Genomic DNA, 17,681 nt, shown 5'->3' with positions numbered 1-17,681 from the left:
AAAAAAAAATATTGGTCCATATCAAGTAAAAGTACTCGGCGTTATTTGGATGAAAAGTATGCACGCCAGTTTATAATTCTACATATTTGGATTGTCCTATGTAAGTACTTACTTTACAGGATGTTTGGCGGACAGCAAATTCATATCCAATAGACCCATAGTTATTTCTGATGGATAGCCGTTAAATTGGCAGTCCGGTAAGCAATCACATGGAAATTTGTGAGTATTTTGAACAAGCGATACAGTTCTGTTTACGGTAGGCAATGCCCATGAGAAAATATCTGAAAATCAAAACAATATTCATTACAATCCAAATTTATATTAAAGAAATTAATTCGAAAATAAAAATTGATATATTTTTTCTTTTCCAACCCCACTTACATACTACATACCTCTCATCTTCATGACGCAGTCCATCTCCCTCAAATCACAAGTCCGAAAGCTGCCATTGTTCGCTAAACTCAACGGTATGCAACCACAATTATCGTACAGAATTTGTGTACGACACTCAGACATGCAATTGATGAATGAGTAGCGTTTCATAGACCATAATTTCCGTTCGTCAGAAAATAAGCAACCACGTAATTCTATATCCATTTTCCTAACATCGTTTGTGGCATATGTGGATTCAGGATTTATGCGTACGAAACTTTCACGTCCCGAAGTGACTACCTTGGTTTCGGCATTTTCGTCTGGAAAATTGTACGCATCGTGAATTAGCATACGAAAGCCATAACTGCTCAAATAGGTGCCGAAGTAGTCTTTTATGATGGGATTGAGTACGACACTGATGCCGGTGGCATAACCACAGCCGGTGACACGGTAGGGACGTTTCGGTATTTGATAAGCAATTTTTCTACAGCGGAAAATTAATAAGTTTTAGTAATTGAATAAAAATTAGATTAAGTACTGGTCAATTATTTTAATGTACTTTGGAAAATTATTCGTCGGGCGTCCATAATAGTTAAACGAGCAGCAAACGCCCTCCATGGCTTGAACAGGCTGAAAGAGACTCTCGCAACGCGACCTAGTGCCTTTCCACACACATTTCGACATCATTTCCAGGCAATCAGGCGTGAGTTCATTACTTAATTGGGTAATTGTATAGTTATTGGTGGTAAGAATGTTTTCGAAAAGACGGAAATCTTCTTCCGTATGATTTAATGCGAAATTGAAAAACATTGTTATGCGAAAAAGATTTAGAAGTTTTTCTTCAGAAACATTTGCCGGACGTTTACTGAAAGTTGCGAGCGAGGTGTTAGTAGGTATATTTTAAAGTGACTCTTTATGTATGTGTATGCGGTTTGATAGTCATAAGCAAGCAGTGAAATAGCGCTGGATACTGATCCCCGATCTGGATTATCACAATCCATTCAACTGAAATTTTTCGCAATAATGTCCTATGAAGTAGTAACTACAACCCTTTGTACAACATCAGAACGCAATCTGATCTCGTAAGTGACGAATTAGTTTCGCTTTAAAAATCAATGGAATGAAAAATAATATGGAATTTCACAAGGCGCAAGGTTGTCACTCCTAACTTGCAAAGTCCTACTAGTTCATCAGAAGTCGCCTGTTGCTCCTCAAGAGAAGGGGGATGCTTACATACAAGCTAGACGCAGCGTAAAAAGAATGCTCAGCGAGATCGCTGGACTGCACAGGAGGTCCATAAGATGTTCAGAGAAACCCCCGCATAAAATGAGCCTGCCAAGGTCATGCGGTCCATCCGCCATAATCGGCATTCGGCGAAGGAAAAGCCAAAAGTATGCCATCCATATCTTCAAACTTCGAGATGTTGAGCCTCAAAGACGCAACGGTCAGCGGACAACATAGTTAACGAGCCCAGAAGTTCCGGCTCTTTTAACAACTCGTTATGGAAAACGCCTTCAACGGCACACGTGGTCATTAGAGGGGTCCAATTTTTGTAATGGGAAAAAATGTGAGTTACGGAGGAACCCTTCTCACCGTCTCAGAATACTGAAGCTTGTCCATATATACAATGATTCACTGCAAACTGAGCAAGTCATATGATGAGAAGAATCGCTCCCAACAATCACCATTTTTAAACTGCGTTGATGTGAAGTTTGTCAATCTTTAATTTTAATGCTTTCATGCCAGTGCGAAAAAAATCTAACAAGGATGGTGCGACAAGGTGTCTTCTATTTAATATAAGTTTTAGAGAGCTACATATTTTGGCTCTTTCCAACTACTCTTAGAGCAACAAATTCGATGCTTATCAGTTCATTTGTGGCCCAAATAGTAGAAAGGCAGCTCTGGGGAATTAACTAAGCTTAACTTTGTATAATGCTGTACTTTGTATTCTCTGAAAAAATCGGCTAGTTTATTAATTGTGCTAGAAAGTAAGGCACATTAAGCGCGAATTTTCGACATAGTGGATGTTTAAAAAGGAAAGTGGTGAGGTGTTTTTGGCATCGAGTTAGGTACCTCCACATGCTAGACATGTGATGTATATGTCGAGCTCGAGTCTGGATAAGTAGGAGTTCAGTCTGCGATGATACCTACAACTTAGTTTTGTAAAGCAGACTTTTTTCTCTCGGTGAATGTGTTTGATAACCTCGCGGTATAACTTCAGTTCCAGTTGTTGTGCAATGTAGATATTGACATCAGCCGTCATTTCGTAGGTTCTGGTCTGCCTAGGAGAATATTCTGGTTCTAGTAAGCCTCAGTTCAGTGAATTATAAGCATAAACATTCCTACGACAACCCGTCCTACATGCCGTAATAAGTCAGTTTTACTTGGCCAAGGACTATTGTTTCGGCAATCGAACGATGTTTAAATCGGCGAACTCTTAAAAAAAAAAAACGCTCTAGAAATATGGCTCTTTCGTGGCGCTTTCAACATCCATCAAGTTTTAATTTCGAGAAAGTAGGGAATTTCATTTACTAAGGAACCAGCATTAACACCGATAACAATGTCTGCATCGAAATCCAACACAGAATTCGATGTAGGAAAACCGCGCTCTATAAGTCACTCAACATGCTCGTGCTGGTAATACCAGAATTTAGAATACAACATATTTTGAATTTAAATATCACTTAGGAGGTGTGAGCGTAACATTTTAAACTTTTTTTGTTGGACCACCCTATTTGACATCGACGCCCTACCCGCTGGTGGTAGTAGAGAAAGACGGCGGCCCACTGCGCGGGAGAGATCAAGTGAAGAAGGACTTGGCTTCACATGGCATTTCCAATTGGCGTCAGTTGGCACGGAGGAGAAACGACTGCCGTGCTTTGTTGAAGTAGAAGAAGAAGTGTGCCCGAGTGCAGCACTTTAATCTAAACTAGTCTTAACTAACCTAACCTTCCCTTACTACGATAAAGACAAGATTATTTTCCCATTTAAATCATATCCATAAGTCTTAGATCCTACGTCGTTTCCATTGAAAACTTTGGAATGATTGGTGGACATTTAAAATTCGTGCCTAAAGGGCGCTTTACGGATATAGCACTTCATAAATTATGTAGAGTCCTCGCTAGATGTCCAGCAATAATGTTTTCGTGGAGGTCTCTTAACGATCTCGAAGTTGAGGATTTCCTTATCAAATCTTTCATCAGGAATTTATTAGTAGTTACTGTTAAGGAGTCTGAGTACTGAACAACCAATGATCTTTCATGGTGAATTGCTGAACGCTTCGGAGCTTTTATTTTTACTCATAACTCTCGAATGACGTATGTATGGCACAAAAGTTTTCTTCAAAAAGAACTATCCGCATGGACTTTCGAAATGGGCAACTGTTTTTTTTTTTTTTTTTGATATGGTTTTTAAATATCGGCGACGCATGCATAATGGTTTTAATTACGTGTGATCGAGGACAAAGAACCAATTTTTTTGGGGCAACTAGCCAGTAGTTAGAACTCTTGGCTTGACGAAGTTCACTACGAAAGAAAGTTTGGATACAACTATTTCACTGCTCGCATAGTTTTATTTAAAATGCTAAAATATATCCACTTACAATGTGCGAGCCAAAGTCATAGCCTTTACTTTAGATATTTTATTGAAATTGCAAATGGTTACCGCTGGGAATGGTATATTCCAAGTGGGAAAATGTGCACTTTCAATCACTGTGACGGTGGGCGTTGCACGATTCCAATTCCACGAGACGATCACCAATACAATCGAAACGATAATCGATATAATAACAATAATAATCCAAAAATAACGCTCATTCGCCGTGGAGCCCTTGAGTGTGATATAATTAAAGCCATGCAACGATGTGCTGTTACAATAATTACGAAGATTCTCAAAAAACCAATGGCGCACTGGCGAAAAAGTGGCCAACTGTCGAATGCGTGAAACTTTGTGTTGATGCTGTGCGTTCGTATCGCGATTATTATAAGGCTGAGCTGTCGGTGATTCCACCAATTTTTTACGCCTTATCTGATGCTGATGTATATCGAAAATGCGATTCGACTGCTTATTGAATGGTGAACGCTTAAATGTGGACATTTTCTTAAACGCTACTTGACTGCAATACACGGCGGCGGTGAAATGTTGACTGAGCGCGCAGGTGAGGAGTTGCTTCGCTGTTTAGTGTTTATACTACATAGTTAGTACTCCTTAAAATTAGTACCTTGCGGTGTTAATTTAATTATAGACACTGATAGTTGACATTTTTTGTAAGTTTGCACATATGTACATGTATGTGTGAGTAGCTCAAAAGGCATACATACATACATAGGTAACAATTAGCCTTCGATACTAACTACTTTTGTGCCGTTAATGACCCAACTTGACTATCGATTAGCTATGCTGTTGCTAGCAATTATCTAGTTACAAGCAAGAAAGAGTGCAGGAAAGGTGAAGAAATTTAGAAATAGTTGCTGTCGTGCTTCATTACTTGCTGATATTTTCATTTAAAACATTTTTCACATCCTCATTCCTTGTAAGCCAATATCTTATGGGTCGTACGAAGATGAAAAATATTATTTCAAATCCAGATATGAAACTGTAGCCCAAATGTATGCTGGTTATGCCGCCAATCATGCCTATTTAAAAATATTTGTTTGTTGGTAATACATACATAATTTTTGCCTTATTTACCAAAATATGTTAACCAAGTGTTGTAGACATCCAGTCGCATGATAAAGTCAAACATATCCGCATAGAAGACATGCACAACTAAATGATCCTTCAGTTCGATGTCTTGGCTATAATAAAATATAAAAATTTGTATTGAATTTTTTTTTCTTACTAGAGTTTAAGCCTTCTATCAATGGCTGAGTGGACGAACGACCGATCTCGGCAGCAGGTTCCAAAACGCCTTATATCAATCAGCAAATGGCTCAAGAACGGCCAATTTCAGAATTCGATACAAAAACGCCCTATCTCAACAATGTCTTCGTAGAAGAGCAAATATGGCCATAATAAATATTATGTCGGATAGTCAGGCAGTGTTAGAGACCCTATTTAGACTCTTTTAAAACGGAATCAAGGCCTATGGACAGTTGTACAACTTTTTTGAACCAACTGGGTGCCCACAATAGTGTCATGCTTTGTTGGGCTCTGGGACATGAAGGGTTTGAAGATAATGGAAGGGCTGACTTGTTATTGAAAAAAAATAATAATAATTATTATAATTAAAAACTCCAAAAAAATGTGTAGGTTTTGGTAGGGAAAAATATTGTCCGTGGCAATCTCGACTTTAGGATTGCTTATGGTGTGATCGAAAGTAGTCTCTTGGAATACTACTAGGGTATATCGATGTTGCAGGTAACTACAAGGCTGTTGAATGTGCTAGGCAGAGCACCTTCGAAGTAGATACTTCCGCTACAGAAAGAGTATAACGGTTCCTTTGACAACCAGCGACTTTCCAAATCGCGTTTTAGTCGGCACTGATAGCTGGGCGAATAACAAACATGCAAAGTAGCATCTAAAGTCAACCAAGCGCCAACTCTTGGTGCTGCCAGAAGTTTCAACAAGACACTTTCCGTCTAGACAAATAGAATCGTAAATTCCTCATAATCTAACCTAACCCGTAGTAAAAAAAAAAAAATATGTGATAGGGTGCCAGCTTAGCATAAGATAATTTAACAAGTTTACGACTTACAAAAATTTCCGATTATTCACCGAATAATTTCTATCCAAACGAGTTACATCGTAGTTCATTTTGTATAAATGGAAACGACATTCCGGATAGCAATCGCAAATGTATTTTTCTGCCTGGGCATTGGTTTTGTAATCTCTTCTGCCATTTAGCAACGTTCTAGTGAATATATCTAAATATGTCAATAAATAAATAGTATACATTTTAAGAAAATTTGTTTACTACATATGTATGTGTATAAGTATTCAATTTCAAAATGCACTTGCCATAATTGGCAGTCACACAATTCGCCTCAATGAACGTGCATACAGTCCAATTCTCTGCACGTGGCCATAATGGCGGCACACAACCACAAGTCTCCAACATTAGTTTAGTGCGACACTCGGCTAAGCAATTCGTATGCGTATAGTTAGCAAAGATGGTCAATTTATATTCGCCGGGCAAATAACAACGCCGCTTCTCCACAAGCTCACGCCTCACATATGACTTATAAAACGTTTCCAAAGGTGTGACATGTACATAAATCTCTTCGCGTCGGAAAGCCATTTCATATTGCGTATTCATTGTAATAAATTCGGTTGGTTTGCGCGCGAATATTTGATAGCCGGCCAATTTGTGACTTGATGCATAGTAGTCTTCTACTTGCGGATCGATTAGCACTGATAAGCCCCATTTGTAGCCAAAACGATTGGTATATATCTCTGATGGCTGATTCGTGTCAACATTCGCGCGATAATCAAATAGACAACAGAAGCCGTGTTGAGTTTCGACGCGTTGAAAAAGATCACTGCACAAGCGCACCTGGCCATGCAATTTGCAACGCAATAATTGACTGCGGCAATCGGGAGTGATTTTTTCTAAAAAATCTGTATGCGTGTAATTTTTGCTGTCTAAAATGATTTTCAGCAAACTAAAGTCGACCGAGGTGGTATTTACTGGCAGTATGCTGTAGAGCGTGGCGTCTAAATGCGAACGAATTTGTTCGGCTGCTTGGGGACTGAAACTGAAAGAGAAGTGAAACTTTTACCACATACAGTGATGAACAAAAGTATTGGCACAGTGTATTTTTCGCAATATGTACATATGTATGTATATACAACGTTTTTTTTTTTTCTAATTTATTTTCGTTTTTCGAACCTTTTATAAAAATATAGTTCTACATTCTACACCAAAAAGCATAAAAATAAAATCTCTAAACATTGTGCAAAGCTCAAGGAAAATTCAATATATTTTCATATTAATTTACAACTTTGCATTCAGATTTTTTAGAAAATTGTTTAGTATGCAGCCCATTCAATTTTAGTATAACAAAGTTCAAGTTTGACGATGCTAGAAAATCGCGTTGATTTTTGGCAATTTTTTTTACGCAGGTTCTTCCATACAAAGTATGTTTCGTATGGAGAAAATGAGCACCAGCTTCCAATAAAAAAAAAAAATTGTCCAAAATCAACGCGATTTTCTAGCAACTTCAAATTTGCATTTTGTGACACTAAACCTGAATGGGCTATAAAACTGCATACCTAGAATTTTTCTAAAAAATGTTAATAGAAAGTTGCAAATTTATTGAATTTTCCTGTGTTTTGCACAAAGTTTAGAGATTTTATTTTATGTTTTTTGGTGTAGTATGAACTATATTTTTATAAAAAATTATCGAATATAAATTAGAATAAAAAACCTTGCATATATCACAAAACATTCACTGTTCCAATACTTTTCTTCCCCACTGTATGTACGATTATATGTAAATAGAGTAAGATCTACGGCATACCTCAGAAAATCTATAAAACTTTAAAGAAATTTGAATTTGATGCTGGTACAAAAAAATAACTTCAGAGAGCAAAGAAACCAAAGACTTCAATGAGCTGCCTCTCTTTCTCTTCCGACTAAAGGGCTCCTCGAAGCCTCTTGGAAATAACACTATATAAAATTGTGACTAGTACTACACCTAAAACTCCAAAAATCGGAATCTCAAACATTTTGGAAATTTTCATAAAAATTTGGCACTCCTTAATTACTGGTTTTAGAAAAAATTCAAGTGCGTATGCAGTTTTGCAGCTAATCTTTTCTAAAAAGAGTAAATATAGAGTTAGCGAAAACAAAAAAAAACAAAAACTAAAGGGTGTCCGTATTGCAAAAAAATCTACATATGTATGTATATACGAAAGCTCCGTTGTATTATACACTTTTTGAAATAATGGTTAATTTCGAAGCAAAACATACAATTTTTTCTCATTTGTGGTTAAAAAAAAATTTTTTATTTTAATATTTCTTAAGTAGGGTTAATGATATATTTCCCAGGGACTGTAAATAGCAGTTAGTTTTTTGTTGAACAGTTAAACTTGGCCAAATATTTTTTAAGTCCGAGAGTTCCGGATAGTAAACAAAGCGCTTATCCAATAAAATTAAATAGCTTTTAAACGGAAATAACGATCGTAGGTTACCACTTATATTTATATTTATTTTTAAAATCTAATACAAAATAAATGCATTTACCTGACCCAAGGTTTGTTCTATGGTAATTAAAAAACATTTTTTAATGAAATATTTTTCAATAGCTGACCATCCGTTGGCTTTTCTCGTTTAAACATTGCACTTTTAAAGCTATTTTAACCCTCTTTTAGTTGATACCAAGCTTGTTTAATCAGGATAAGCGGTTTGTTTATTATTAGGAAAAGACTTTTATTTTTAACTTAAAAATATCTGGCCATGTTTATCTTTTGAAAAAAAGTAACTGTTATTTACGGTCCCTGATATTTCCACTAGGCATTAAATGACAAAAATTTGAATGACAACGTTGGGCATTACGTTCATAAAAATATTCATTAATTCGATTCATGAAACATTTTTGGCGAAATGGCAACTTTGCGAACAAAATTATTTGAACGACCTATCGCAACTCCGGATTGCAAATGTATTTTTTTCCAAAATTCTGCACATAAGTGAAAAAGAAACGCTTTTACCATTACATACACTGGCATACATTTTTTTGGTTATTTTTTTTTTTAAGTATTTACCCATTGTTTGCTACTTGATAGCTGTTGAATAAATCTGGACATTGGATCCGTATGAGCGTTTTAAAAATTACAATAATAGTTTGGTAAGATCGGCGTGTTTTGGTTTCTTTATAAAAATTAAGTAAAATACGCTATTTGAGCAAATATATGAATCGATCTTGAGTGCAGTCACGTTTTTGGAAAAAAAATACCTGAGATTAAACTCAAATGTCTGCAATCATCTAAAAAATTTATTAAAATATGTATTAAATTTGTAAACAAATAATATTCAACAAAAGAAATGCAGAAAAAAGCAAGAAATTGTATGAATATATCGAGCCCTAACCGCCAAAAAGACGTAAGCGAATTTTTATTTTATTTTCTTTTTGATGCAGAATTGCATCCAGATGCTTTAGGGGCATTTCTGCATCAAAAAGAATTTTTTTTTTTAATATGTCGGGTACGTTTTTGGAGGTTAGGGCTCGATATTTCAGTTGGAACTACTACGCAGCAACTAATTACTTTCGCATTCTCTATTATTGTTTTTTTCTTATTATTAAGTTTGATAAAACGTGGGTTTGCGTGGCGTATGAGTAACACAATTTCCTGCTCATCCTACTGCAAGTGTATTTGTGAGTATGTTTGTTACCCTTTTACCGTAAAACGGCTGTACCAGTTTCAATTAAATTTGGCACACAGAGAGGTTATAACCCAAGTTAACATATAGGATATTTTTTTTAGGAGAGTTGCTATATTTTTTAAAGGATTAAATAAACGAATTAAGGTAAATAAAAAATTACAACACTATGGGTGTCAAACGAAAGGCGTTCCAAAACTATTTATTTCTACACGAAAGTTCAGAACTGACGATATCATCTGTTGAAGCGGAGACGCAAACTTAATAAAAGGGCCCATACATGATACCAGCAATTTTTAACTACTTAAACGGGAAAGAGTTCGCAAAAATTTTATCAAGAAATTGTTAGAGTTAATCTTCACATACAAAATCACAAGAAAGCATTAAATCATTTTTTTTATAAGTGCCGGATATTTTTAAGAATTAAATATTTAAATAAGAAACAAAAGGCGCAAAAACATTGGGCGAATAAAAAAAAAAAAGATAAAAGTGTTTAAAACAGTTTCATAAAACATTTCTTTCATTTTAGTTACGTGGTTTCCTTTAGGAGGCATTCGTTTCTGTCCATATAAGATACGAATGAAATTAAAATTCTTTGAATGTATATTAAAGTAATTCTTAAAATTAGTATACGTACATATGTATGTATTTATGCTAGTGCGTTTAAACTGATACTAATTTGTAGCAAACATAGCACTCGCACCTCAAAGGATTAATTTGTTTGTTTACAGTTTTTTTGTAATTATAACTAGCTATAAGTCACTCCTATAAATATGCCTCGAGTTAAATAAAATATCACAACAATCTGGGTACATCAAAAAATAACGATTTTTTTACAAAAATATTCTTTAAGAAGTTTGCGGAAACAGTGGCACAAAAAGCTTCCTAATCCATTAAAAATACGAAACACAATCGATTTAATGGGGTTCAGGAACTGCTTTTGATATAGACATACAGATATCCCGAAATTTCAGCCAAATTTGCTTACACCATTATAAAATATTTCACGATTTTAAACGCTGACAGGTAACAAGATCAACGGAAAAATGTCAATTGATACTATTTCCCATATTGGTGCAAACTAAAGTCAGTTGACGTTATTACCTTTTCAGAAGCGAAATGAAGTCAACAAAAATTTGGAAATAAAGTAAATGATGCTATTTCCTAATTCAAATGGAAATAGCGTCAAAAGTGCTTAAAGCATGTTGATTCAAAGAAATCGTACGTGAAATATAATTGGCCCGTAAGTGTTGTTTCTATAGACGAAAGATGTTATTTGCCAAATCATCAGTGCTATTAATCATGACAATAATGAACCACCACCAGAAGACTTTATTGCCTCAATACAACTATTTAATGTATAAGATATGGGGGTTTACTTTAAAACTCCTTCTGCTGAACGGCTAAAACCGAGAAATCGCATGAGCTTGTTTTGTTTTTTTTAAATCATACAAAGTCCCCTAAGAAATCCGTCAAGACCGGTGCTGTATAAGCTATAACTCCTATACCACTAGTTATTCAGATTCAAGTTTTTGTGATATAACTTCTTTACGTAGGCAGCTAAAGCCATTGAATTGTGTTACCGGTTTACATACCGATCGTACACAGTGGTGAGAATCATTTAGATCGGTGCTTTATAAGGTATATCTTCCATACCACTGATTGTTCAGATATGATTTTTTTGAAGGGAAACTTCTTTAGTAGCGGTTGGTTCGTTGGGAGTAAATTGGCAAATTCAACCGAAATCGCACACGGAAAATGTGCTCCGGAAATTGTACACGGAAATGATGCAACGGGAATTGCACACGGAAATGGAGCAACGGAACTTGCACACGGAAATTTAGGATGGAAACAAGTGCTTCATAAATGTATGCACATGGTATTCATTTAACAAAAACGTTATCGATTTTGTTATCAATATTTTTCATAGATTTTGTTATCGATTTTGTTTTCGATACTTTTGTCGATTTTGTTAACGATATTTATCGATTTTGTTATCGATATTTCTATCGTTTTTTTATCGACTTTCTTATCGACATTTTTATCGATATTATTAACTAATTTGTAATCGATATTTGTATCGGTTTTTATCGATATTTTGATGGATGTTATATCGATTTTGTTGTCGATGCAGTATGCAGATAAAGGAAACATAATAACATAAACTAGAGTGCCAGTTACTGTCGAAATTCGACAGTTTTTCTAGTTTTTGGGAGCCTTGGAGAGGTTTTCTAACTTAACCCGTAGCAAAACTTATACGGTACAAATTAACTTACCGGAAAATCTTCTGCTTTGGAACTTAAACGTAACTAATATTTTTTTTATATTAGAACGTCTTTGGAGGACTTCGGCAGGACTAGGAATTGACCCGATACATTCCAGTTTATCGATAAATTTCAATGATTTGATACATATCAAAAGCTCGAAGAATTTCGAAAACACTAAAATCCGATAACTCAACAAAATTCGTTAACTCGACCAATTTCGATAACTGTGAAATTCGAGGGCTCGATAAATTTCGATAACACGAAAATGTAAATTCTTTGGATACCTTTGGATAAATTTTTATTTTTGACAGCTCCAAATTTTTCGAAAGCTATCGAAAAATTTTGATAACTCGTTACACTCTCTTAACACGATAAAATTCTATAAGCAATGATAAATCGATTTGCTTATATAACCTTGAAATTTCGACAAATCGATATATTTTGAAAATTCCGCAAACTTCGATTCGATGAATCAACCAATTTAAGTAGATCAATAATTATCGATAACACTGTAAGTTGAAAGAACTCCATGCATTGCGACACCTCGATAAATTTCGTTATGTCTATAAATAATGATAATTCTATAAATATCGATAACTTGATACATTTCTTTAACTTGACAAATTTCGTTAATCTCACACGTTTTTGTAGCTCGATAACTATCCGTAAATTTGGACAACTAAGTTTCTGTGTCTATAAACTTCGACAACTCAATAAACATTGATCAGTTTGAATAATTCGATACGTTGCGATAACTTAATAAGTACGGATAATTTTCGATAATTATAAACGTCGATTATTCGATTAATTTCAGTAACCTTTATGGCTGATTTTATTTCGATTCCTATCGGAAAATTTCAACTCTGTTACCCTAATTCTTATGTATCTCTCATTGTCTCCATTTTCGCCTTTATCTCCATTTTCTTCTTCACCTTTGCCTTTGTATTTCAAAGTTTAATTTCAAATACGAAGTAAAACAAAATGCGAAACAGCTTAAATTGAACAGGTTGCAAAAACAACCATACACAAATATGGAAATTTTAAACGACGATTTTCAACCAATTTCGAAACTATAAACACTCTCCTCATCTACAGAAAATTACCTTTCCAACGGTGTTTTTGGTTTTGAAATCGGTAAATTTACCTTGGTCTTCATCTTTGTTTTTATCTTTCACATCTTTGCTTATATCCTTTTCTTTCACGTAGATGAGATGAGGCGCGATGACGTGATAAGATGTGACGTGATTTTATGTGATGTGATAGGATGTCATGTCATGTGTTGTCATATCCTCTGATGTCATATCCTGTGATGTCATACCATTTGATATCATGTGCTGCCACGTCATGTAATGTCATGTCATACGATGTCATATCATGTTATGTCAAGTCATTCGATGTCATGCCATATAATGTGATGTCATATCATATGATTTTATGTCACGTGATATCGTGTGATGTGATATCATATTATGTGATATAATATCATGTGATGCCTCTTCATATCATGTGATATAATGTGATGTGATGTCATGTAATGTGATCACATTCCGATACAATATATACATACATACATACCGATAACAATATCCTTAAACATATAGAAAAATACGATTGCAAAATCGATTAATTCATCGATAAATATAACAATTATCAGTATCGATTATTGTACATATCGATAACAATATAAATGACTAAATCGATAACAAAATCAATTATTTAATCGACTATTATATCGATAACAATATCCATTATTGTATCGATAACAATATCGATCATTATATTGATTATTATATCGATTACAATAGCGGTTATTTAATCAATAACAGTATCGATAACAATATCGATTATTTTATCGATAGCAATATCGATTATTATATCGATAACAATATCGGGTTTTATATCGATAACAATATCGATCTTCATCCTCATCTTTTTCTTCATGTTTATCTTTATTTTTGCATATTCCTCTTCACCTTTACCTTAAAGCGTTTAAATTTACTTTGATCTTCGTTTTTGCCTGTACCTCTAGGCATCTTTGTTTTTGTTTTTATTCTCAAACCGCTAAACCGCTGAGAACCATTTCCATATGCATTATTCCCCTTGAATTCGACAATTTACTCCCAACCAACCAACTGCCGCTAAAGAAGTTTCACTTCATAAATTCAAGAAATGTTCTTACCCCTTCAGTTACCCTAATTCTTATGTATCTGTCCTTGTCTCTATTTTCGTCTTTATCTTCACTTTTTCCTTCTTTTTTTTGACTTCATCGTTATCATTTATTTCTTCATCTTCATATTTATCTTTATTTCAAAGCTTAATTTCAAATGCGAAGTGAAACAACATGCGAAACATGTCAAATTGAACATGTTGCAGCAACATCTATACACAATTCGAAAATGTTTAAACGACGGTTTTGGCCGTAATTTTCAACCAATTGCGGAACCATAAAAGCTCTGCTCATCTACGTAAAAATCCCTTTCCAACGGTGTTCTTGGCTTTGAAATCGGTTCTGTAGAATCGCCAAACGAACGGAGACAAAATTTATGTTAGCGTATTAATATATAGATGTAATTAGAACGAACAGGGTAGAGGTAGAAATCTAGATAGAAAAAATTAAAAAAAAAAATTTAACCTGAAGCAAAAGCAGATGTACATATGTATGTATATATGTATGTACATATTTATATTGGTTATGAGACAAACTAGATATGTAACGTAAGTTTCACTTCACCAGTGTGGCCCAAGCGCACTAACTCTTTTTATATACATATTACTAGCAGACCCGGCGAGCTGCATACAAATATAAAATTATTTTTTAGCTCCTAAACAATTTCAAATGCAGCAATCGGTTAAAATAAAATTTTCTGATATTCATGAAAGGTAATGAAGCCGTAGCCACAGCCGAAGACAGCACTATCCTTAAATTTCATATTAATTAAAAGGCATCATTCTTCTTAATCTTTGTACTTACTCCCGCTTTAGTAGCTCATTGACTTTCTTCTTCGAAATGCGATTCAAATTGCATAGGGTAACAGATGGAAAGGATGAACCAAATATTGTGCCTGTTGTGGTCTCCAAATATAGGACGGTTGGATTGTCGGCATACAAATTGCACAAACTATACAACAAAATATTGGAATGCGCGAACAAAATGCACAAAATAGAGTACCAAAAAATTCGATGCCATTTTGTGGCGCCCAATAAATTCCGAAAGCCGTGCAAACTTGCAATTTCACAATACATATCGAAATTTGTTTTCAAAACTACTGCATTTCGATGCGTATCCCGTGCGCTTGCATCAACACCATTCACTGGCTTTACTTTCACTATTCGTTTCGTTGTTGTTTTCTTGGCAAGTAGACGCCACCGTTCACTTATTCGCTGCTTAAAACTAATTTCTTTTGCACATAAACCTTTGAGTGGTAAAAGTCCATTTGATTTTTCGCCAAACTTTGACTTCTTCGGTTTCAAATATTCATCGAATATTATATAACAAAGCGGATCTGTTTTATTTGGTGATGGCACTGACTTTGATTTCGTCGAAAACATTGTCGCATACTGAACTCAGCTAAGCTAAATTTCTTGATTTATAAACATTCGAATTCATAAAATATTCGGTGTTGGTAACGGTTAACTTTCAGTGAACCGCCTTTTCGTTGTTTTTCGTCAACATGTCTCACATTAGCATGAGCGGTACAACACTGCGCGCCTAAAAGTACGCTTCCACATTAATGGTTACTAATAAATGGACTTATGAATGCACTGAAAAAATTAACTGAAACTTATTACGTATAAATTTTCACAGTCGCACATTTATTTTACACGCTTTCATTAGCTCTAACGGGCCCTTAATCATGATACCAAAATATAAGGTAGTTTCATTTATTTGCATTCGTTGTTGTTGCCGACCACTTGACTTTTAACAAGTTTATGACATTTAACTAAAATCATGCTACCAGATTCCCTAACGGCAAAATATTTGTTTCTTTAAAACGTAAAAAAAAAAAAATTGTAGTGAAAATGGCAGAAAATATTAAAAGAAAAGCCTTGCGCGTCTCGAAACTGTAAGAATTCGGCTCACCTGTGCAAAGGTTCGAAAATAAAGTTTTTTGCTTTTCCGAGGATAGAGTACGTAATACGATCTAATGCAGTTAGATGACGAATTGCTGACACAAAATATTTTTAAACCTCTAAACCATGCACCGTTATCTGTAGAAGACGCAGGGGTCGAGTTAAAATGATGCCCTGCAGTTTGTAACAGGAGCACATTTTGGATTCTCGGATTTTTCTGAAAAGGATGTGGCGCTGCTAAAATATATATATATATATATATATATATATGCACGAAATTACGTAGTTGTGACAAGAATTGTCCACAAACGCGGAAAGGAGTTTTGCGCAAAAATACTGCTGATGGCCTAACACGAGCTCAATTTTTCCTTGCGAAAATGGTAATTTTACCCCACTTTGAAATGGGCTACCGAGTGCCTGTAGATAGTGCTCTTTCTAATGAGTGGAGTTTTAGGAGACACACCTCTTCCCCCTCCGCTCCCCACCAAAAAAATCATTGTACAAATAACCGAACATTTTCCACACACAATGTTAAATACTCTGATGTATTGTTTGATGGCAAGGTAGCTCACAATTTTGTACAATTTATGAATCTTCAAAAACTTATTTTTTGTCCAAAAATTTTAAATGAAACTACCTGCTTTTTGTATCATGCCCATTCATTAGTTAATGATCCTTAATTCCGTTAATTAATGTTTCCTCTCAGAGTTAAAAAGATAAGCGCTCATTGGTTAATACTCACTTTTTAATTCAGTTTGAAAAAAAAAAGAATTTATGCGCCGCCTCGACAATAGGAATGGCCGAGTGAGCAGAGCATCGGCATGCACTCCGGGAAATCCGAGATCAATTCCTAGAGTAAAGATCTTTTTTTCGTTTTTATTTACACTCACGGCAAAAAGTATTGGCACGGCAAAATTTTCACAATATATACAACAATTTGTATTCTAATATTTTTCGGAGGGTTTTGTATAAAAATATTGTCCATTCTACAACAAAAAACATAAAAATATAATTCCTAAACTTTTTGCAAATTCGGGAAAATTCAGCAAATTTTCTACTTTGTAATAAGATTTACTAGAATTTTTTTGTGTATTCATATTTGTAGCCCAATCAATTACCATTGAATTTTGGAAATTTATTTCACGCAGTCTCTTCCATTAAATTTTTTTTTCGAAAATACTTTATATGGAAAAAATGCAAAACACCTTCAACAAAAAAAATCTGATTAAAAAGCTTAAAATTTGCATGAAAATTTGCTGAATTTTCGCGGGTTCTGCACAAAGTTTAGGAATTATATTTTGATGTTTTTGCTGTAGGATGAACCATATTTTTATACAAAATTGGGGGAAAAATATTAGAATAAAAACTGTTGCATATATTGTGGAAAATTTGCTGTGCCAATACTTTATTCCTGCAGTGTATATTTTTTTTTTAATTTAACTTAGGAGGTTTTGCAAAAACATCGACGATTTGGTGTTTCTTTTATTTAAATTTTTTTTTGTTTTATATTTCAATAAAAATTTTTTACATTTTTTATTGTATCTTTTCTTATCTTTTATTGTATACCAATTGAAGAAGGAGGTGTTAGCGTAATTCTGTTAGCGTAATTTGTCTTTTAGCAAAACGATTTTTAATAATTAAGTGAAATT

At 34.5% G+C, this 17,681-nt stretch overlaps 2 protein-coding genes across 3 annotated transcripts in view; both read right to left on the bottom strand.

Moving 5' to 3' along the window:
* Positions 1-4,857, bottom strand: part of LOC118735743 (pickpocket protein 11-like) — a 13,618-nt gene extending 8,761 nt beyond the window's left edge. For both annotated transcript variants that reach the window (XM_036465686.1, XM_036465685.1), the window contains exons 1-4: positions 3,974-4,857; positions 932-1,237; positions 393-856; positions 113-281 (exon numbers count right to left, since the gene is read on the bottom strand). In XM_036465686.1, coding sequence (XP_036321579.1) covers positions 113-281; positions 393-856; positions 932-1,237; positions 3,974-4,467 — 1,433 coding nt within the window. In that variant the 5' untranslated portion in view covers positions 4,468-4,857. The remainder of the gene's footprint in view (positions 1-112; positions 282-392; positions 857-931; positions 1,238-3,973) is intronic.
* On the bottom strand, positions 4,840-15,510 carry LOC118736414 (pickpocket protein 11-like). Its single transcript, XM_036466507.1, has 5 exons — positions 14,933-15,510; positions 6,287-7,067; positions 6,068-6,240; positions 5,062-5,168; positions 4,840-5,006 (listed from the first exon to the last, which is right to left on the bottom strand). Exons 1-5 carry the CDS (start codon positions 15,508-15,510, stop codon positions 4,855-4,857), a joined length of 1,791 nt encoding a protein of 596 aa, XP_036322400.1. The 3' UTR covers positions 4,840-4,854.
* Between the last annotated feature and the right edge of the window lie 2,171 nt (positions 15,511-17,681).

Source organism: Rhagoletis pomonella, unplaced genomic scaffold (genome assembly GCF_013731165.1).
Source record: "Rhagoletis pomonella isolate Grant_MI unplaced genomic scaffold, Rhpom_1.0 Rhpom_scaffold_00003, whole genome shotgun sequence".
NCBI lineage: Eukaryota > Metazoa > Arthropoda > Insecta > Diptera > Tephritidae > Rhagoletis > Rhagoletis pomonella.
The sequence above is the reverse complement of the archived record's forward strand: the minus strand, read 5'-3'. Positions and strand labels throughout refer to the sequence as shown.

Coding starts and splice junctions, on each gene's coding strand:
- LOC118736414 (XM_036466507.1), bottom strand. CDS start 15,510: ATGTTTTCGACGAAATCAAAGTCAGTGCCATCACCAAATAAAACAGAT. Junction 5,169..6,067: donor GTGAATAATCGGAAATTTTT/GTAAGTCGTAAA, acceptor ATTTTATTATAG/CCAAGACATCGAACTGAAGG. Junction 5,007..5,061: donor CACTTGGTTAACATATTTTG/GTAAATAAGGCA, acceptor ATTTTTAAATAG/GCATGATTGGCGGCATAACC.